Raw genomic sequence first — 23145 nt, forward strand, 5'->3', positions numbered from 1 at the left:
TTTTTTAATATAGATAATATGTACTTATCTAGGGTACAAATCTGGCTTTCATGTGGTTCTTAAAAATGTATTATATTACGTGATTGTAGTTAATGTTTTTTATTAAAGATCCTGTCCAGTGTTTGGGGGGCTTTTTTTACAGGGTGGGGGTGAAATGTCTCACTATGTTGCTTAGACTGGCTTTGAATTCTTGGGCTCAAACAATCCTCTCATTTCAGCCTACTAAATAACTGCAGCTGGCACTACAGGCATATGCCCTGCCACTTTGCTCAGCAGTTAAAGACCCCAACTTTAAGATTAGTGACTAAAAGAATTAAATTGCTTACTTGTGGTGGAATGGTATAAAAGGTTATGATAGTAAATATTGAGTAGTTTATAATTTAGTTTAAAAAATTGCAAATTAACTAGTGAAATTTTATGTAATAAAATTTATGTCCTGGTTGAGTTTATATTAATAATTTTATATCATCTCAAAACATTTAGAGAAAATGCTTATTAATCTTTAGAAAGTCTTACGTGATTTTTATAGTAATATTACACAAATCATACTTACTGTATACCTAAGGATTTAAGATAAAGCATGGTAGCTCTGTGGAAGTAAAAATACTGTTGAATGATTTGTGACTAGATTTGATGTTACCATTTAATTTAAAATTGAATATTGAATAGCTTATTTTTAGTGGTAGCTTTTCTACACAGTAGCCTCCTCTTATCCACAGGGAATATGTTCCAAGACTCCAAATGGATGCCTAAAACCTTGGAGAGTACCAAACCCTATGCACACTGTGTTTTTCCTATACAGTAATGGGTGGGTAGCATTCCTAGACAATGTGGATATGCTGGACAAAGGGATGATTTGTGTCCCAAGTGAGATGGCACTTGATTTCATTATGCATTTTGGAACAGTGCACAGTTAAACTTATAAGTTGTTTATTTCTGGAATTTTCTGTTCAGCATTTTTGGAGTCAGGTTGACCACAGGTAACTGAAACCATGGAAAGCAAAATTGCAAATAAGAGGGGACTCCTGTGTATAATCCCTTCCTTGTTTCAGAGAAAATTTAAAGCAGCTACTTTTCTGATCATAATACTTAAGGTAGAAAATTAAAATACATATTTACAATTAATTCAGGAAAATAATATTTTACAAATTGTTGCTTAATACCATTATTTGTATTCAGATGTTTGCTTTCTATTAGAAATGATGTAGACTTTTTTTCTACAATGATACATTTTTATTTTTGCAGTCTTTTATGGACTTTTCTTTTTACAGATAGCAGATCAGATGTTCTTTCATAGTGATTATCGGCCACTTATTCGTGATGCCAACAATTTTGTATTAGATGAACAGACTCAGCAAGCGCCTCATCTTATGCCTCCCCCTTTTTTGGTTGATGTTGATGGTAACCCTCATCCATCAAGATATCAAAGATTAGTTCCTGGCCGTGAAAATTGCAGGGAGGAGCAACTCATCCCTCAGATGGGAGTAACTTCCTCAGGTAGGTGCTCATTTTCTTAGACAATCAAATTTTCTTCTTCCCACTGAACTGTTAAAATTGCTAATTGAGTAAAACTTTGTTTTCAGTTGTTAAGTGGATAAGAAGTAAAAGTATGTTTTATACTTTTATGCAGGTCTTTGATCATGCTTAGGGATTACAAGTTAATTATGGAACATTGGTGATTTACAGCAATAATTTTGATTTATTATCCATTTGTAACCCCTAGGGATCAATAAGGTAGTTCCTGTATTTGGTGTGAAACAAGTCAATTCATTTACTTACTCAGCAACATTTATTGATAATCTCTTCTGTCTCTGACACCTGCTAAGCCATGGCTATTCAGTAGTGAATTAAACAAACATGATCCTTGCTTTCATGGAATGGGTTAGTAGATTAATAAACACAGTTCACTAGAATAAACAAATACATAGTTCAAATTGTGATGAATGTTACTAAAGGGAATAATAGCATGATGTGAGAGAGATTGTAGATGGCCTGTTCACATTGCAGATGTTTTAAAAAGTTACCAACTTTTAAAGGTTTATAAGAGGATTGAAATGGAAAGTGTTGAGAGCTGTTTTAGTGAAGTATAATGGAGTGTTGAGGAATTAAATGAGAGTTAAAATGGAGTCAAAGTCTACAAACTGCTTTCCCTCTTTTGACAAGAAATGCAGCACTAGTGTATTCAGTAAAAATAATGGAAAGGTTCTGTAAAGAAGGTTAAACCAGTTTTGTCATTATGAATACTTCTACTATATTTTTAGACTAGAAGAATATTTATGAAAATATTTTAAGTTCTAGACTTTAATCGACAAAAGCTTCTAAGTAGCTTTTGTGTTGGGTGACTTTTAAATAATGAAATTAGATTCTGTAAGGAGCACAGAAAAAAATCAACCTCAAACCTGCATCTTTTTTTTTTTTTTTTTTTTTTTTGAGACGGAGTCTCGCCCTGTCGCCCAGGCTGGAGTGCAGTGGCGCAATCTCGGCTCACTGCAAGCTCCGCCTCCCGGGTTCACGCCATTCTCCTGCCTCAGCCTCTCCGAGTAGCTGGGACTACAGGCGCTCGCCACCAGGCCCGGCTAATTTTTTTGTATTTTTTAGTAGAGACGGGGTTTCACCGTGGTCTCAATCTCCTGACCTCGTGATCCGCCCGCCTCGGCCTCCCAAAGTGCTGGGATTACAAGCGTGAGCCAATTTTTCTTAAAGGATTTAGCATGAAGTTGCAATAAAGGTGGACATACTGGATAGAAAGGGCTCCTCTTGGAATTAAACATGTCCACTTAGAATGGAGGGTGAGAAGAAGCATTAGAGGAATCATTCCTGCTGCTACTCCTAGAGTAGTGCAGTCCAGTGGACTTGAATATCTGGAGTTTGTGAGATTAATGTGTCTCAGTACATGGACACAGCATGAACTCAAAGAATAAGTAGTATTCGAGAACCATGGATAGATATTCAGATTAGATAAGTTTCAGTATTAGAGAAGTTCTGGTCATAGGACTGAAATTAAGAGAAATGTCTTCAGTCTCTCAGAGAGGAATTGGCAAAATCAGATTGTGCCTAAGCCTCAAAATAGATAGCTACTTTAGGGTTTCAGACACAGAGAAATAAGGAAAAGACTCATTTATTAAAGTATCAGTGCTAATTAATTATTATTATTTTAAAATCCATTTACCAATTTATAAAGGGTTTTCATAAACAATATTTAATCCTGTATCTATGAAATTCCAGTCCTGCAAGTTGAGAGAATTCAAAATTTAATGGTATTGTGTCATAGAATCACAGGACTCTAACCTCAGCTCTGATTCTCAGTCCATTGTTCTTTCTTCCATATAAAGTAGGCATAATCTTAAAAATGAAATAGATACCAGTTGTTGGTATACATAAGAGAATCCATAGCAATAATATTGGCTTTGTAATAAGTCCCAAAATTTTTCAGTGTTCTAATTCTCAGAATTCAGAGTAAAAATCTTTTTTTGTCATTTTTTAGACTTACTGAGTGTAAAATTGGTTAATACAAAAACAGAACAAAAGCAAAATGCTTTTCAAAAAAACCTTAACTTTTTATTTGCAAATCCAGATAATAAAATTTATTCTGGGAAATCTCTCAGAGTTAGGGAAAAATAGATTTGAGTTTTTATAATAATAAATTAGCTTGTTGTATTGGCACCATACAACATACTTTAAATGTGTCTTTTTCAGTTGTAAACTTGAGCTGTATCAGATTATTCATCAGTATTCCAACATGGTTTTCCAACAGCAAACCAGGAAAGAAGTATAAGACATTTGAACTTTTACTTCTGTCTGCTTTTACCACTTCTATTTTGACGACCTTAAACAAGTTATTTTATCCTATTGAATTTTAGTTTTCTCTTATAAATGAAATTATGCATTTAATACATGTAATTTATTTTTCCTTTTACCTTTCTTACTACTACTTCATTTCAGAATATCCTTGCTATCTTTTCTTACCATTTAAGCCCACCCTTAAATTCTGAGCTGATCAGATCTTCTCATATACTTGTATGGCTGATACTAATTGCTCCCTTCTTTATACTCATGGCAATATTTTTCATATATTTTATAATACACCTTTTAAAAATTTATTCAGCAAGAGTGAATATTTTTTAATGCCTAGCATTGTACTAGATTTAGATAAGATAAATGAGACAGTTCATGCTTTTGAGGAACTAACTGGTTTGGACTTCATTTATGTTTTATATTGGTCTGAATACTTAGATATGTATGGGTTGTTCAAGGAAGTGAAAGAGGGTAGCAGGTAATTCTTTCAGAAGTAATTGGAAAGATTTCGCAGAGGAAATACGGAGGTGCCATTTTAGTTGGTGCTGGAATGGTGAGTTAGAGATTGTCATGTTTATAGTGGGAATATTGTGTTCAGAAGTTTCAGTGCATGAAGGTGTTTTCTTGTTAGAAGGACAGAAAAGTCAAGTGGTCCTGTATGAATGGTACAAGTAAGAATTAATGCTGGAAAAGTTGGATGGATTAAAATACAAGTTTCTCCCTGCTTCACAGCCTTTGTACCTCTTTGGTTCTACCTGAAGTGTTCCTTATCTAGATCTTTATGTGGCAAACTAATTTAAATCTCAACTCAAATGCTACCTTGTCCAAGAGGGCTTCTCTGATTTTTCTGACCCACCATCACCTTCTTTATTTCAACACCTTTCTTTCATACTCTGTATTAACTCCTGGGTTATTGTTCACTTTCCCCATTAGTATGTTAGCTCCCTAAAGAGTAGGGATCTTCATGTCCCTTATTTACCACTAGATCTCAGTACCTGGCGTAGTTCCTAACATATAGCAGACAGTCAATAATGTATTGAATAAACGAGGCAGTAAACATTTTTTTTTAAGAAAGTGGGTAATCAGATGTGTCATTTTAAAAGAAACTATGATCTAAGTGGAAAACCTTACTATTGCCACTTATTAGATGTATGACTTCGAACAGTTATTTTGGTTTTCTCATCTATAAAGTGGAGTTTTTTATACATACCTGATGGAGTTACCATAAGGATTATGAGTATCTGAGTCATGATAAACACTTAGTAAAAGTTAGCAACCATCCTCATCATTAGTTTTGATAAACTAAGATGGACAGATGTTTTCTTTCCTTTTTTTTTTTTAACTCCCATGATTTACAGTTGATCATTTAAGTCTTACCCAAGCAACATTTATGTTTAATTCTGAACTCATAAGTGAGGTTGATGAGTAAAATGGTTTGAATAGTAGCTAAAATATTCGTAATATTTTGTGTGGTATTGTATAGGACTGAATCAAGTTTTAAGTCAGCAGGCAAACCAGGAGATCAGCCCACTGGACAGCATGATTCAAAGACTACAACAGGAGCAAGACCTGAGACGTTCTGGTGAAGCAGGTATCAGTAATACCAGCCGTTTAAGTAGAGGTAAGCAGATATTCTATTTTAAGTGGAATATTTAAAAAATTGAAACAGCCTAAATCTCCCACAGTGTTAAGTGGTTTAAGAAATTATGGTACATCCGTAAAATGAAATATTAGGCTGCCAAAATGATCAGGGTTTTGAAGAATATTTAATGACCTAAGAAAATGGTTCATAATGAGATTTCAAGTTAGAGATAATGAGTTTTTTTTTTTTTTTTTTTTGAGACGGAGTCTCGCTCTGTCGCCCAGGCTGGAGTGCAGTGGCGCAATCTCGGCTCACTGCAAGCTCCGCCTCCCGGGTTCACGCCATTCTCCTGCCTCAGCCTCTCCGAGTAGCTGGGACTACAGGCGCCCGCCACCACGCCTGGCTAATTTTTTTTTGTATTTTTAGTAGAGAGGGGGTTTCACCGTGGTCTCGATCTCCTGACCTCGTGATCCGCCCGCCTCGGCCTCCCAAAGTGCTGGGATTACAAGCATGAGCCACCGCGCCCGGCCGAGATAATGAGTTTTTAAATGTGTATATTCTTCCATATTTTCTATAGTAAACATGTAGAATAGTCAAAGCCACATTCTTGAACATCTCATCACCCTTATTGTTGTATATTGTTAAACTTTAAGAGTCAAAACAAATTTATGAACCATAAATACTCTTGGGTTTGTCTAGTTTGCTTCTTATGAAGTCTTCTCAAAAATACTTAGCATTTTTTTAAAGTAATGATTTTATATCCTTGGGGCTTAATAGTCTATAGTTATGATTCGTTGACTTACCTAATCAACTGAATAACCATGTTTTGTTTTCATTAAACCACTTTTGCCTGTGGTTTAGTTCCTGATACGGTAATTTAATTAGTTTGCCACAATATGAAGTTTCATATGGAAGATAGTGTATTATCTCTTTTTTTCTGTTATAAACTAATGGAGAAACATCTCTAAGTAGAACTTAATCACTTAGGCTCCAACTTTTTCACTTAGGCTCCATAAGTTCTACCTCAGAGGTTCATTCACCACCAAACGTAGGACTAAGACGTAGTGGACAAATCGAAGGTGTACGGCAAATGCACAGCAACGCACCAAGAAGTGAAATAGCCACAGAGCGGGATCTTGTAGCTTGGAGTCGAAGGGTGGTAGTACCCGAGCTATCAGCTGGTGTAGCCAGGTAAGGGAAGTTGTGAATTGTTATGTACCATAGTTCCTTGGGTTCATTTTGAGTTAACAGCATTCACAGCATAATACCTTTTCAGCCCTGTAATTCCTCTGAAATTTATCTGGAAGGGTAGTATAAACTATTCATGACTGTAGAAAAATTAAGTTTCTAAGATATATTTATTTCTAGAATGATTTATGTAAATGATAAGAATAATATGTGTTAAGGTCAACAGGAAAATCATAAATTTGGATTGACCAAATAGGAGGTTTTATTGAGTAGCGTATTTCAGTCTTGGCTTGTCTTGTTTAACTATATCTTAAAATACATTTTGTAAAGTTTGTTATAATTATTTAATTTTTAAATGGATTTAGCCAGCCATTCACATGATATTCAGATGCAAAAAAAAATTAATTGGAAAATACATAAAGATTTTATATATATTAAAATATTTATATTTAAAAGTATACATTTATGACTTTAAAAGTATTGATTTAATAAAATTCTATTCTCTTAGACCATGCCGTGAGGGAACTTTTTATCCAGTTCCTTTTGATCTTCAGTCATGAAATACTCATGAATGAGGCCTATATGAACCTAAGTAAGGCTGATTTCTGTGTATGAAGTATGTTCTAAGTATGAAGGTCAAAATGTGAATTTGAATTTAAGATTGTCTAGTTCTTCAACTCAGAAGATAGTAGTAATTACATAATTAAAATTTTGGTCTTAATGTTCATATAGATTATGCTTTTTGATTGGACATACTTTGAATTTATGTTAGGATTTAGAATTAAATACACACCAAAGGTACACATTTACACTTTTTTATGACAAATATACCCAGTTATCTGTCATAAATTAATTAACTCACGTGGTATATTTTTAGTTAGATTCTTGTTTACTTTTTAATTCTAATGTTAAGGTTTGAAAGGGGTCAAATAAATAATGCCTATTTTTTCAACACCAATTCTGAAATAATTGAAAAATAACATGGAGAATAAGACACATAGTAAATCAGACTATCACTGTTTGTTACTTTCACTTTTTATTTCATGAAATAAAACCCATATCAGTAACAAAAAGTAATATTCCACAAAAACCATATCAGTAACAAAAAGTAATATTCACCAGACACAGATAGCAGTGGGCCACAGTTTTTCTTCCCTTGTGGGACATGTGGTTTGCTTCTTTAAGATGCGGGGCAAAATGTATAATTGCACACAATGGCATAAGGCTGGGCTGTGCTAAGCTGGGTTTTTCTTCCAGAGCATATCAGTTGACTAATTTACTCCTCCTCTGGAGAGGAATGAGTCAGGAGATAAGGTTGCTAGTTGTTGGTTGAGGCTCCTGCACATGGAAGGGAACCTGAGGAGTGAGGAAGATTTATTTGTCTTCAAATATTCTTCATCGTTTTATTCCTTTATCATTGGGCTTAACTATTCATTGGCCTGTGGTCAAGCAAGACTGTGGCCATAACTTTAACAGATATTCTTTCTTTGGGCTTCCTAGAGCTTTGTCTCTAAAACTTTGTACTCATCCTATGGGAATCTTCCTAAGAATCTCTTCAGTGGGTAGTCTAAAGTTTCCTTTTAAAAAGGCTCTCTGAAATGGGTCAGCCTCATCCATTAATTAAAATGGAATCCAATGACATACCCAACAGGGGGCTAAGTAACATAGAAATAATTCTCATAACTCAATAGTAAACAACAGAATCCAACCAGAGAATGGGCAAAAGACATGAACAGACATTTACCAAAGAGGATCTATAGATGACAAATAAGCACATGAAAAGATAATCAATGTCATTAACCATTAGGGAAATACAAGTTGGAACCACAATGAAATATCACTGCATTCTTCTCAGAATGGTTAAAATAAAAAATAAGTGACAGCACCAAATGCTAGAGAGGATGTAGAGAAAACTGAATTACTCATGCATTGCTAGTGGGAATGTAAAATGATAGAGCCATTTTGGGAAACAGTTTTGTACTTTCCTAAAATCCTAAACATGCAACTGCCTGTCATATGACCCAGCAGTTGCACTATTGGGAATTTATCATGAAGAAATGAAAACTCATGTTCACACAAAAACCTGAACATAAATGTATAGCAGCTTTATTTGTAATACCCAAAAGCCAGAAAGATACCCAGATGTATTTCAGTGGGTAGATGGTTAAACAATGGTATATTCACACCATGGACTACTACTGTGCAATAAAAAGGAACAGCATATTGATACAATGGGTATGAATCTTGAGGGAATTATGCTGAGTGGAGAAAAATAATTTCAAAGTACATTCTGTATAATTCCGTTTATGGAATATTCTTGAAATGACAAGGGTATAGGAATGGAGAACAGATTTAGGTTGCTAAGATACAGGCATACTTTGGGGATATTGCAGGTTTGGTTCCAGACCAGTGCAGTAAAGCAGCTCACATGATTTTGTTTGTTTGTTTGTTTCCCAGTGCATGTAAAAGTTAAGGTTATACTATTCTATAATGTTAATTGAACAATATGATTATGTCTGAAAAAAACTACATACCTAATTTGAAAATTCTTTACTGCTGAAAAATGTTAACAACCATCTGAACCTTCAGTGATTATACTCTTCTTGCTGGTGAAGGGTCTTGCCTCAATGTTGATGGTGGCTGGCTGATCAGAGTGGAGGTTGCTGAAGGTTGGAGTGGCTGTGGCAATTTCTTAAAATAAGACAATAATAAAGTTTGCCACATTGATTTGACTCCTCTCATGAAATATTTCTGTGTAGAACTTATTTCAAAACTGGGTCAGTCCTCTCAAACCCTGCCATTGCTTTATTAAGTTCATGTAATTTTCTTTTCTTTTCTTTTCTTTTCTTTTCTTTTCTTTTTTTGAGACGGAGTCTTACTCTGTTGCCCAGGCTAGAGTGCAGTGGTGTGATCTGGGCTCACCACAACATCCACCTCCCAGGTTCAAGCAATTCCCCTGCCTCAGCCTTCCCAGTAGCTGGGACTACAGGCGCATACCACCATGCCTGGATAATTTTTTATAGTTTTAGTAGAGACGGGGTTTCACCGTGTTAGCCAGGATGGTCTTGATCTCCTCACCTTGTGATCTGCCCTCTTCAGCCTCCCAAAGTGCTGGGATTACAGGCATGAGCCACCGCACCTGGCCAAGTTCATATAGTTTTCTACATCCTTTGTTAACATTTCAGCAATATTCAAAGCATATTCACTAGAGTAGCCTCCCTCAAGAAACCTCTTTGTCCATCCATGAGCCGCTCCTCATTCGTTTAAAGTTTTATTATGCAACTTCAGCAATTCAGTCACATCTTTAGTTGCCGCTTCTAATTCTAGTTCTCTTGCCATTTCTATTACATCTACAGTAACTTCTTCCACTGATCTCTTCAGCCTTCGGAATCATCTATGAGGGTTGGAATCAGCTTCTTTCAAACTCCTGTTAACAGTGATACTTTTCCTCTTCCCATGAATCATGAATGTTCTTAATGGCATCTAGAATGGTGAATCCTTTCTAGAAGGTTTTCAATGTACTTTGCCCAGATCTGTTAGCAGAATAACTATCTAGTGCAGCAATAGCCTTATGAAATGTAATTTCTTTTTTTTTTTTTTTTTTTTTTTTTGAGACGGAGTCTTGCTCTGTCGCCCAGGCTGGAGTGCAGTGGCGTGATCTCGGCTCACTGCAACCTCCGCCTCCCGGGTTCACGCCATTCTCCTGCCTCAGCCTCTCCGAGTAGCTGGGACTACAGGCGCCCGCCACCACGCCCGGCTAATTTTTTGTATTTTTGGTAGAGACGGGGTTTCACCGTGGTCTCGATCTCCTGACCTCGTGATCCGCCCGCCTCGGCCTCCCAAAGTGCTGGGATTACAAGCGTGAGCCACCGCGCCCGGCCCTGAAATGTAATTTCTTAAATAAAAAGACTTGAAAATCAAAATTACTCCTAGACCCACAGGCTGCAGAATGGATGTTCGCTTGGCAGGCATGAAAAGAATACTAATCACCTTGTTTATCTCCATCAGAGCTCTTGGGTGACTAGGTGCATTGTCAATGAACAGTAATATTTTGAAAGCAATCATGTTTTCCGAGTAGTAGGTCTCAACAGTGGGCTAAAAATATTCAGTAAACCACGCTATAAATAGATGTGCTGCCATCTAGACTTTGTTGTTTCATTTATGGAGCACAAGATGAGTATATTTATCATAATTCTTAAGTGCCCTAAGATTTTTGGAATGATAGATGAGCATTAGCTTCAACTTGAAGTCACTAGCTGCGTTAGCCCCTAAGAAGAGATTTAGACTGTCCTTTGAAGCTTTGAAGCCAAGCCCTTACTTCCCTCTAGCTGTGAAAGTCCAGATGATACCTTCTTCCATTTAGATGGCTGTTTGATCTGTTACTACATTGAAAATCTATTGTTTAGTGTAGCTACTTTCTTCAGTGATCTTAGCTAGTTATTCTGGATAAATTGCTGCAGCTACTTCATCAGCACTTGCTGCTTCACCCTACACTTTTATGTTACACAGGTAGTTCTTAAACCTCATGAACCAACCTCTGCTAGCTTCCAACTTTTCTTCTGCAGCTTTTTCCCCCTCTTCCAACCTTCATAGAAGAGAAGAGAGTTAGGGCCTTGCTCTGGATTAGGCTTTGGCTTAAAGGAATGTTGTAGCTGGTTTGATCTTCTATCCAGACCACAAAAACTATTTCTGTATCAGCAACAAGCCTGCTTCACTTTCATATCATTCCTATGTTCACTGGAGTAGCATATTTAACTTCCTTCAAGAGCTTTTCCTTTTCGTTCAAAACATGGTTGTTTGGCACAAGAGGCATAGCTTTCAGCCTGTCTCAGCTTTTGACATGCTTTCATCACAGAGTTTAATCATTGCTACCTTTGATTTAAAGTGAGAGATGTTTTCACTGGATCAGCTAGGGTTTTTAATTGGCCTAACTTTAATATTGTTCTGTCTCAGGGAATAGTGAGGCCTGAGGAGAGGGAGAAGATGGGGCAATGGCTAGTTGGTGGAGCAGTCAGAACACATGTAACATTTGTCAGTTATAGGTGAGGTTCGTGGTGCTTCAAAACAACTACAATAGAAGCATAAAAAATTACTGACAACAGATCTCTATAATAGATATAATGGTAGTGAAAAAGGCAGAAATATTTTAAGAATTACCAAAATGTGACACAGAGACACGAAGTTAGCATATGTGGTTGAAAAATGGCACTTGCTCGCTGCAGGGTTCCCACAAACTTGCAACTTGTAAAACAAAATGCACTATCTGCAAAGCACAGTAAAACATGTATGCCTGTGTACACACACACACAAACTAATAGAAACGAATAGAAGTAAAACTGGGGAAGTCTGAGTAAGATCAATGGATTGTATAAATGTCAGCATCCTCCTTCTGATGTTGTACGATGTTTTGCAAAATGTTACCATTTGGGGGAATTGGATAAAGGATGCAAAGTTTTGCAAAATGTTACTATTTGGGGGAACTGGATAAAGGATACAAATAATTGCCCTGTTATTTCTTACAACTGTATGTTAATCTATAATGATTGCAGTAAAAAGTTTAATTTTTTTAAAAAAAATTAAGAACAAAAAAATTAAATCCAAACCTGTTCTTTTCAGAAGATTTAAATTTGCTCATTTTATTTTCCATTCAGAATTATGGCCAGCCACAGTGGAGATTGTGCAGTTAAGTAACATGATAACCTTAATATCATCTAGTAAAGAAATATCAACAGTATATAGTTGCACTGTGTTTTAGTATTAACTACCTTCTTATTATGAAATCTTAAGGGAGAATTAAAGTTCAAGTACCCTTGCATTTCAAAAACTTTAAAGTTGTAAGATATTGAAATAAAAAATAAAATTATCTTCTCATGAGTTCATTTTTTTTTTTTATTAAATTAAAGTTTAAAATTAGTGTTCCTCAATTTGTGTTGTTCAGTTTCACCTTGATGGTTTGAGTTTTTTCAGTCAGTGAAACCTGACCTCCCTGTCTCTGGAAAGAGTGTAGTTCTTTCAGGGCTTTCAGTGTAACCTCGGGCTCTGTTGTATTGAATTTTTAAAGAGATTCCAGCTATCTATATGGAACAGAAGATTATCAAAGCATAGGCCCTATCCTTAAAAAAAAAAAAAAAATCCAATTTCTCACTCTTGGAAAAATATCCTAGGAATCACCATGTTCCCAGAATCTAATACTTGGTTTGCCAAAGACCATATTAAGTTGGAGTAGATAGAGTTTGTCTTTCCATTATTTCAGTCATTTAATGCCAGATGTCCTGAGCCCGCAACCTATGAAATTAAACTCAGAAATCTTTATCACGTGCTTCCATCTTAAAATAAAACATCAGGAGTAGCGTTCCTTTCCTGACACCTAATATTCCTTTTGGAGGAAAGTTATGTGTAAAATTCTAGATTAATGCATATGGCTTTTGTCTTTCAGTAGGCAAGAAGAATGGAGAACTGCAAAGGGAGAAGAAGAAATAAAGACTTACAGGTCAGAAGAGAAAAGAAAACACTTAACTGTTCCAAAAGAGAATAAAATACCCACTGTCTCAAAGGTACATATTAATTATTTTGATGTTTAATATTTGCTTCTTAAGTATAGTGACCATTTTAAGGCTCCATTTCGTAATTTAAAATGTTATTATAAACAGGTTAATGGTAAAAATTAACATAGTAATTCTTGGTTATCTCTGGATTATCTATTGTTTACTATTTAAAATTTTTAATTCCATTTCTGCTTTGTAGCACACCCTTTCCCAAAGTGCCAATTCTTATATACTCATGAAATTCTAATAAATTACACTAAAGCCTCATCAAGAACTTTCTTTAGCTCTTCATAATCTTGTGCGCCATCTTTGTACAGTCTGAAAATAGCATTTTGTTATGTTCTTCTATGTCTTTTTGTGGTGTCTTGCATCTATTCATTATTCTAGATAATCAAGTCAGCTAATGCTGCTATAGATAATATTTCTCATTTTCTCCCTTAAGAGAGGTAGATTGTCCCTAATAGTTTTGACCGATTGGCTTTTCTGTCATCCTACTCTGGAAAAGCTTTTGCACCCAGTAGATTTCAATTGGTCGTGGCCTAATTGGAGAGAGATATATACTTCCCTGAGTGTGAAGGAATCACAAGTATCGCTTTTTCCTTTTTTTCTTTTCTTTTTTTTTTTATTTTGGAGAAAAACAGCTTGAAAACTTCAGAGCCTTAGAGTCTGTAATTGAGGAAGCCTATGTGAAACTTCTTTTTAGGTCCAAGTCACTATCTAAAGCAATTATTGAAACAAAGGAAAAATAAATAACAGGCCTTCTTCACCAGCTTTGTGTTCCTTCCTTTTTTTCATTTGAGTTTTTTAAAACTCCTAAATCAGTCTTCTTTTCTAGAATTCACTTTTCTGTTTTATTACTCATCTCTTCAAAATACTCAAGTAGTCCTTTTTTCTTTACTAAGTGTATCATACCCTGGGATCAGTAGGACCTCACAGTGGTAGAATTCCTGTTAGTATAATAAAGGAAAGTTTCTTTCTGAAATAATCTTGTGTTTTGGTTGATTGATTGGTTGGCTTTTTCATGGTAAGTAGAAAGCATACCTTTTTTGCATCCTTTGCTGAGATAAACTTAAATAATGATGATGAGAGTTTGTATTGCTTGCTACTACCTTTTTGGATGGAATATGTTAGTATCTATTAATAAATTAAAAGATGTGCTTATCTCTTAATTCAATAGTACTTCAAAGACTTAAGAAATAAAAGGAACGATATGTATATGTATACATATATGTGTGTGCATGCACACTCACATATTTTTAGCGTCTGTGGTCGCAAAAACTGGAATAACCAGTATTATTTATGTCGTCAGCTGGCTATCATTTATTTTTCCCTAATTTAATTGGTTATTTTTGATTTCAAGGATGTCTAATTGAGTCTTTGTTTTTTTCTAAGACAAGGCCCTGCATTTATTTCATGGATGTGATTCTCTTTTTTGTTTGGTTGGTGGGGAGACAGTGTCTCATTGTGTTACCCAGGACAGAGTGCGATGGGACAGTCCTAGCTGACTGCAGCCTTGGACTGCCTCAGGTGATCCTCTTGCCTCATCATCCCAAATAGCTAGGACTATAGGTTTATACCACCATGCCTGGTTAACTTTAAATTTTATTTTTTAACTTTGTAGAGATAGGGTCTTGCCATTGCCCTGGCTAGTCTTGAACTCCTGATCCCAAAGCAGGATTCTCCCACATTGGCCTCCCAAAATGCTGGGATTACAGGCATGAGCTACCATGGCTGGCCTTTGTATTCGCTTTTGAGATAGCTTTATTAAGTTTTTTTTGTGTGTTTTAGGTATAAATTTTAATGTTTATTGAGTTTGTCTTCATCACTGTGTTGTACTTTGTCAGTTTTTTAGTGCTTATTGGTTGTATTCTCATCTGCAGAAGACTCCTCACATTTATTCCAGCAGAAGAAAAATAACCCAGCCACATGGCATCTTATCTTCATAGTGGCAGGGTAGCTTTATGATCCCCATTTTGGTTTCCAATTTGCCTCTGCCTGTTACATATGCCTCATAGCCCATTATCCTTTTTCTTACATCATTTCTGTAGGTTTGATGTAGATACAGAAGAGTTCAGTGTTTGGTTTAGTCATTTATCATGAATCCTTATGTCTGTCATTAATTAGAAAAAAAACCAGAGTTTTTGTGACTAATCAATCAGCAAGTAAATTTCAACATAACCATGGTAAGCCTTTAACTTGATGAATGTTAAAATGTTTGAGTTGGTACTATAACCTCGTCCATTTAAGTGATATCTTAAATATGAACAAATGTTTTTATTGTTGTTGTATGTTAGGATAAATTGTCTCACTTTGTCACCCAGGCTGTAGTGCAGTGGTGCAATCATCCCTCACTGCAGCCTTGAACTCCTAGGCTCAAGCAATCTTCCCGAGTAGCTGGGACTACAGGCATGCGCCACCATGCCCAGCTTGAATTTTTTTAATTAAAAAATTTTAACTTTTAAACTAAAAATCCTGCTCTTTAAACAATCTGTGAATAAATTTATTTTTTTCTAGAATCATGCTCATGAGCATTTCCTGGATCTTGGAGAATCCAAAAAGCAACAGACAAATCAACACAATTATCGTACTAGATCTGCATTGGAAGAGACTCCTAGACCCTCAGAAGAGATAGAAAATGGCAGTAGTTCTTCAGATGTAAGATATCAGCACATTCATAAATTAGATGTCATTTTTACTTATTTTTTTAAATATGAGTTTAATTCTTTGCATTTATTGATATGTTTGTAGATGTAGCTTAAATATGGCATTTTGGGGTCTTACGATACAGCTTTTATTTTCTAAAAGTCTATTTCTAGGCATAGCACACATACACATAATTTCAAATCCACAAAATAAACTCATGTGAATTAATTATTCTCATTTTATAGATAAGGATTCTGAGGCTCAAAGATATTTAGACTATACAGTCACCTGTTAAGAGGTAGAGCAGGGAATAAATGCAAGTTTGTTTTACTTTAAAGCCAAGCTTTTTAAGTGGTACCATGAAGCTGTAGTATAGTGTAAATATAACAACAAATCAATAAGTATTTGACAATTTTTGTTGGTTTTTAATCTCTGTACCAGTTTATAGCTTTCTCAGTGTAATTTTTAAATATTCCTCATGTGTCATTATTTCAGTAAATATTACTGTCCTTACTAAATTATATATTATTTCAATGAAGGCAATCAGTTTGCAGTCATAAACCAATCTTATTAAGCAGTTAAACCATCTCTATTCCTCTATTCTTCTCAACCCTTCCCATCACCTTCCTTCTTTACAGGTTAGAGATGTAATCATTTTAGATATTGACTACTATACACTTTTGAAACCATGTTGTGCTTTGAAATGCTAGGCATATATGAGAATTCTCTAAATATATTCTCTTTATCCAGGGCAACATTAACTCTCAAACTGAGAGTATTCTAACCACAATTTAAGTTAGTCTCCAATGGCTTTGGGTCCTCATATGGCCAGGTCAAAATGATATATTCATTCTGGCAAAAAAAGAGAAATATACTGATTATATAAACTTGACACATGGTAATTTGGATAGACATACAAAACATAAAATACATGTGGGCTAATTATTTATCTTATAAAATGTCTCTATTTTTGAAAGAGTTTCTTCTAAATATTAAGTTTCTATATAATATTTAAAATATTGTTTATTAGAAACTTAAGAACTGTATTTCCAGAAACACATCTGTTACAATAAGTCCTTCAAGTGTCTTCAAACTAATTTGTTTATGCTTTAACATCCTTTTAGAAATTTAGAATATATTTCTAGAGGAGCCCATTGAAAACAAAGTATCACTTTGGGCACAGTATACTAATTAATTGGAAAGAATTCTGATTTTTTGGTTCAAATGTTTTGTACTTTAGTATTTCGTATTTGGAATGTAGGAATAATTCTGTTTCTTTTTTCCCCCCTTTAAGGAAGTAACACACAAAATGTGGGAAAAATTATATCACTTGCTTAGATTTGTTATATCAAGCAGTGATTAAATTTGTTAGTAAAATGTGCTTTTTGTTAATAAAATATGCAAATGTGATTTTTTCATTTTTGCTTAGTTTTCATAACTGTGGAATAGACATATAATCACATTCTTCATTAAAACATCAAAATGGGAAAACTTTTGTCCCAAATATATTATTTTATTTAAATATTAAAAGAATCCACCCCATTGTCCTCTTTAAAAGTTATCTGAATATGCCGAGCAAGTAAGTAACACCATTCTTACAGAATGTTGTCCAGGGTTTGGACTAAAGTGACCTGGGCTTAAATCAAGTTTTGTTGCTTATTAGTTGTGTCGCCTTGGGCAAAATTCTCAACTTTTTAAAGCTTTAGTTTGTTTTATTTAAATAACTCTCTATCACCAATAGTGCATTGTCAAGCCCAAATGGGGTGATACATACAAAGTGCTTAGCATAGTTTGTAACATACAGTAAAAGCTTAATAAATACGAGGTGTTATTGTTATTGGAGCATAAAGTTTATTTAAGCGAGGAAGACATGCAACATTTTTGCCATCAAAAAACCCAACTTTATGAAGAAAATGCTTTCACAGATAATATTCTTTGTTGACTCGTGAATATTTACTAAAGAGAAACAGAGTGTTTAAGTATTTTTTAGTCCTTTACCATTTGGATAAAATAAGACTAGAAGTGGAACATCCTTTTTTATATGGGACAGCTGTTTTAATAAGTAAAACATAAATGTGCCTATAATAAATAAAACATAAATATGCCTTCTCAAAGCACCTATAGAAAAGAAAGCTTAGTGATTTAAAAAGGCTCAAGAAGTAAAAATTAATTTCAAATGTAAATATGGAATTTGATACCATTTTATCTAGAAGATATGTTATGAGGCTTTTACAATGGTAATCTGTAGGATTGCTCTGAATCCAATATTAGTATTATGTTTTTATATACATTTATGTATTCTCATTTATTTGTGAAAAAAGGTAAAAGCTGTATTTTGCAACTAATTTTTTAAAGAGCAGCAGCTGACTCTTTTATTATTTTATTGTTATTATTTTTGAGACAGTCTCTTTCTGGAGTGTAGTGGTGCGATCTCAGCTCACGGCAACCTCCGCCTCCTGGGTTCAAGCAATTCCGTGCCTCAGTCTCTCAAGTAGCTGGGATTACAGGCATCCGCCACCATTCCCAGCTAATTTTTTTTGTATTTTAGTAGAGACAGGGTGTCGCCACGTTGGCCAGGCTGGTCTCGAACCCCTAACCTTAAGGGATCCGCCCACCTCGACCTCTCAAAAGTGTTGGGATTATAGGCGTGAGCCACAACACCCTTTGCAACTAATTTAAATCAAATTTTAAATATCCCAATATGACTGATATTATATTTTCTGTAATCATAAAATGTTATTTTATAAAATTATGCAATAAGACGTGTATTCAACATATCTTAGGAAGGCGAAGTAGTTGCTGTCAGTGGTGGAACATCCGAAGAAGAAGAGAGAGCATGGCACAGTGATGGCAGTTCTAGGTAAATGAATGATTTTTATTTCTGCAAATGTTACATAAAATCTTCAGAAAGGTGATTTTTTTTTTTTTAACCAGCAACACGTTTCAAAGTCTCTGTAAGTCCAAAGTTCTTCAGAGAGTTTTTGAAATTGTATGAAATGTAGATTTTCTGATATATGTTCTCTATAGAAAATAATTTTTTGGTGATTGCAACTAGATCTGCAAAATGATACTTTTAACTTTATCATCTTAGTATTGTTTCTTCTGAATACTGTTATAATGTTGAATTGCAAACCAGTTTCATTACTGGTTTTGAAAAGTGTGAAGTTAAGAAAGCAATGCAAGCCTCCTGAGTTAACTATCTTATATAGTGGAATTTATGGTATACTAATGATAAGAGGAATAAGCTCTCCTTTTTCTTGTTATCCCTACCTTATTTGACCACACCAGTGAGGATTCCTTCAGCTCCTTATACTAGCGGTTCACATTGTTGCAGAGCTTATGACCTTGGCTAACTTTGGAAGGTCTTAATAGCAAGAAGAGAGTATAGCCTTTGGGGATGGCAATTATGATTAGCTGCTACACTTATCCCCCACCTTAGTGGCTCTTAAAATAGAAGGGACAAATTATGAAGTAGAGGCTGTAAGAGTTCCTCAGTTCTACAATCAAGGGCTTTCCTATTCCCACAGTAGTGATTTCTGGTAATGATGTGCAAATGTGTGTGGTTATATCTAGTAGTTTTCTGTATTCAAGACAGGTCATTGAAGGAAAAATTCAATTTCTTTTGACTCAACAGCAGAATCAGAGTATTTCAAACCCTGAGATGACATGGGGGGTCCTGTATTAAAAGAGCAGTGGTGGTTTTAGCAGTTGAGGACAGTTGTAAAGAATGCTGGGCTCTGGAGTTTGTAATTATGTTTATGCTGACAGCAGAAGATCTTCTGTAAGAGCCAAGTACTCCAGAGAGTGATAACTGTGTGATTTGGCAGGTAGCATTTATAGTGGCCATGGCTGGAGCTAGTATAAATAAAATGCTCATAAGTTGAAGACAACCTATTTTAGAATAGCATATCTGAAAGTAGTGTAAGTTCTTAAAAATCATTTAAAATTTCATAGTGAAATCACTAAATCATGTTAGAAAACATCTTAATTATTTGATTCTTATCTGGGATGATTAGGATAATCAGATTTAGGTACGTGCTTATAAAGAACATTTGGACAGTGGAGGGGGTAGTGGGGAGGGGTAGTGACAATGGAATAAAGCTCCAGAAAAATCTGCTTTTTGAGTGTTAATGTTAACAGCAGTATTTTTAGAGGCATGAGGTCATGTATCATTAAATCTAGGAAAGCTAATTACTGCTTTTAACATAGTATAACTTGATTCCTTTAAGACATTTATGTTCATAAAATTGTACAAAATAAGTAAATATGCTCACATACTAAAATTAATATAGAAGATAATACAACTAGATTCTTTATTTTGCAACATGATTGGTTCAATAAATCATTTGTCAATGAAGGTAAACTAAAAAGAAATGACAAACATGATTGGAAGCAGTATACAAAATATAGTAAGGCCTGTATTTTTCTGAATCATGGCATGCTTTGAAGCATAAGATACACCTAAGGTTTAGGGTGCAGGTAGGTAGAATAATTTTATCTAAATGAAATTTTGTTGCTTTACATACAGAGTAAAGTTTGCAAACACAGTCTTTCTCCTGGATAGGAACACTTCTGACTCTGCCAGTTCAATATCCAGCTACCCTGAGAGCACTAGTACTGGACCATAAGAGTTCCCCTTGTCTGGAACTCCCACCTCCCCTTAAAAAAGGAATCCCCATATCTCCTTAATGTTGACACCTTCTGTGCTCTGCAGGGTAATCTTTATGCTGTCATTAGAACTGAGAAAAGTGACCCCCTCTTATTTTTATATGCTCACAGAATTTGTAACATATGCAACACTCAGAAGTCAATATTTTTCTTAAAATCTTGGAAGGTACTTAAATTTGTTTTTTCACTTAAAGTTGTGACTTTGTGTATCTTCAGGTTTTGGGGGAGTTTTTTTGTGATATTTAAGTAAAGCCTATAGAATTTCAAGAAACTTTTGAAGATGAGTTGAAAATTAGGGAAGTATTTTTTTTGTTAGTTTAAGTATTTGTTCTGTCATTTGTCTTTATTATAATCTTTCTTTTCATTTTTATAAAACAAGTCTTAAAATTTTGTCTTGTGTGTTATCTAATGATCCCTTCTCTCCTTCTAGTGACTACTCCAGTGATTACTCTGACTGGACAGCAGATGCAGGAATTAATCTGCAGCCACCAAAGAAAGTTCCTAAGAATAAAACCAAGAAAGCAGAAAGCAGTTCAGATGAAGAAGAGGAATCTGAAAAACAGAAGCAAAAACAGATTAAAAAGGAAAAGAAAAAAGTAAATGAAGAAAAAGATGGACCAATATCACCAAAGAAAAAGAAGCCCAAAGAAAGAAAACAAAAGGTTTGGTTTTTAAAATTACAAATTTGGTGTTTTCTAGGGAAACAGTTTAAAGCACACATGTTGAAGTACAATTGATCACAAACATTGTTGAAGTGTTTCAGCAAAGAATAATAGAAAAAACTCAGAAGTACACAGTAGTAAAAAAGTATACCTAAATATATTTAGTTTATTCGAGTTTTTAGATATTTAGCATGTAAAAGTATTTACTTACAAAATTGACATATTCTAAACATTGAACATTTAATCTTAAAAAGATCAGATTTTTCTTGACAGTTTAGTGGGATTTTTTATGTGAAATACATAATGATACAAAACATATAGTATATTAGCCTGTGAATTGCCTTTATGTTTAACGATCCTTATTAATTGTTATTGCTGAAAATGAAGTCTGTGAGGAACATCACACAGAGTAGAAATGACACAACTTGTTACAATTGACTCCAAGGCAAATATGAAGCTAAAGTTGGGTAAGATGGTCTTGTAACATTCCTTCATTAATCTACAGTGTGTGAGCCATAAGTTTTCAGTCCTTTGGTCAGTAGCAGTATTGATTTGATTACCACAATTACGTCTGTGGACAATTTGAGAGAAAGCAGAGAACATAAGAAATATTATAGGAAGAATATCTGTCAGCTCTTACGGAGTTGAAATTCTTTAACATAGGAGTGAAAATGAGAGCTGTTTAATTTTTGTTCTAAAGTAAATACAACATGAGGGACATGTTTTCTGCTTCCCAAAAGACTGTAAATGGGAAGCAGTATTTGGTTAAAAGGAAGATTTTTTTGTAACCTCTGCCATTTAAGTATAAGTTGTCGTTTGTAGAATTAAATAAGTAGGAGACCATAGGGTCTTTATTCCCACAAAGCTTTCAAAAAGTATAAGAATATATCTGTTTTAAATGTTTATTTTATCTACATTTGTTGAGTTCTTGTTTCAGCTTTATAATTATCAGTTACTTTAATTTAGATTCCACAGCTCCTATTTTTCTTGTTGCCTCCTTTGCTTTTGTTTGGGGAAGCTTTACCAAAGAGAATGCCACACATTTACCCACACGTTTTCTTTTCTACCTTGTCAGTGATGATAAATGTAGTCTGTTTTGTTATTTAATGTATGTAGTAGACAGATTGGTTAAAGAAAACTGATTTAGCCATGTTTCTGGCTAATAAGGTAAATATTCTTTTTCATCTCAGGACAGTTTTGATGAACTTCTGAGGTTTGCAGTGACAAGTTACTGTGAGAACAGTTCCTTCATCCCAAGAGTACAGTTTGCTTCATCTGGTCCCCTTAATTTGATACTTTTCCTCAAGCTAATACCATGGGCTCCTTCATGCACTGGCACATATAGATCTATTGTTAACATTTGGCATATTTTAATTTCACTGTGTTGTTGCAACAAAGTATTGTGATAGGATGACTCTGCCAGTAGAATTATGTGGGTCACTTTAAATATGGTAAGGTTAGGATACTGGAGGGTATTCCCTTTAGTTTAAATTTTGTTCACATGCCTAGCAGTGATGTAACAGTAGATGGACTTGTTCTTATTCCCTAGTCCTGTAGTTATCTCAAATAAACATAAAATTATTTCCATTCTTAAACAGGGGCATCTTATGTTGAGATTTCAGATGAGATTTCCTAGAGGAAATAAGATTTGAGCTGCGCCTAGAAGCATTCCCATGGTTGAAAAGGAAAGAAATTATTTATGCTTTCCATAGTTTAAAAAACCTCAAATCATGGAGCTGGAAATGTTAAAGAATACTCAATGCATTCTTAACCCCTTAATGGTTATAATTAATAAGTGACAGAAATCTTCCTCAACCAAACTTTCTAAGTTCCTCAGGAATTATTGGGGAATAAGATATGTCCTCATAATGATTTTTGGTGATGCCAAAGTCTTTCAGTCATACATATGATTATTCTTATTCAATATACAACTTACCTGTCTTGATGTAAAAGTTGTTAGCTTCCCCATTGAACATAGATAAATTCCTTATGGGGAGAAATCCGTGCCTAGCAATTAATAGTCCATATTGAGGCTAGAATTGTGATTTTCAAACTTCTCTGT

At 34.7% G+C, this 23145-nt stretch overlaps 1 protein-coding gene across 2 annotated transcripts in view; it reads left to right on the plus strand.

Annotated features, from left to right (window-relative positions):
• The window catches only part of PHIP (pleckstrin homology domain interacting protein), a 139859-nt gene that overhangs the window by 75796 nt on the left and 40918 nt on the right, over positions 1 to 23145 (plus strand). The window contains exons 17-23 of one of the 2 annotated variants that reach the window (XM_032152804.2): positions 1272 to 1497; positions 5279 to 5416; positions 6385 to 6568; positions 13005 to 13119; positions 15625 to 15765; positions 18537 to 18613; positions 20852 to 21083. In XM_032152804.2, coding sequence (XP_032008695.1) covers positions 1272 to 1497; positions 5279 to 5416; positions 6385 to 6568; positions 13005 to 13119; positions 15625 to 15765; positions 18537 to 18613; positions 20852 to 21083 — 1113 coding nt within the window. Of the gene's footprint in view, positions 1 to 1271; positions 1498 to 5278; positions 5417 to 6384; positions 6569 to 13001; positions 13120 to 15624; positions 15766 to 18536; positions 18614 to 20851; positions 21084 to 23145 lie in introns of both variants that reach the window. The other variant, XM_032152794.2, reaches the window with a different exon arrangement.

Source organism: Hylobates moloch, unplaced genomic scaffold (genome assembly GCF_009828535.3).
Source record: "Hylobates moloch isolate HMO894 unplaced genomic scaffold, HMol_V3 SCAFFOLD_2, whole genome shotgun sequence".
Classification (NCBI taxonomy): Eukaryota; Metazoa; Chordata; class Mammalia; order Primates; family Hylobatidae; genus Hylobates; species Hylobates moloch.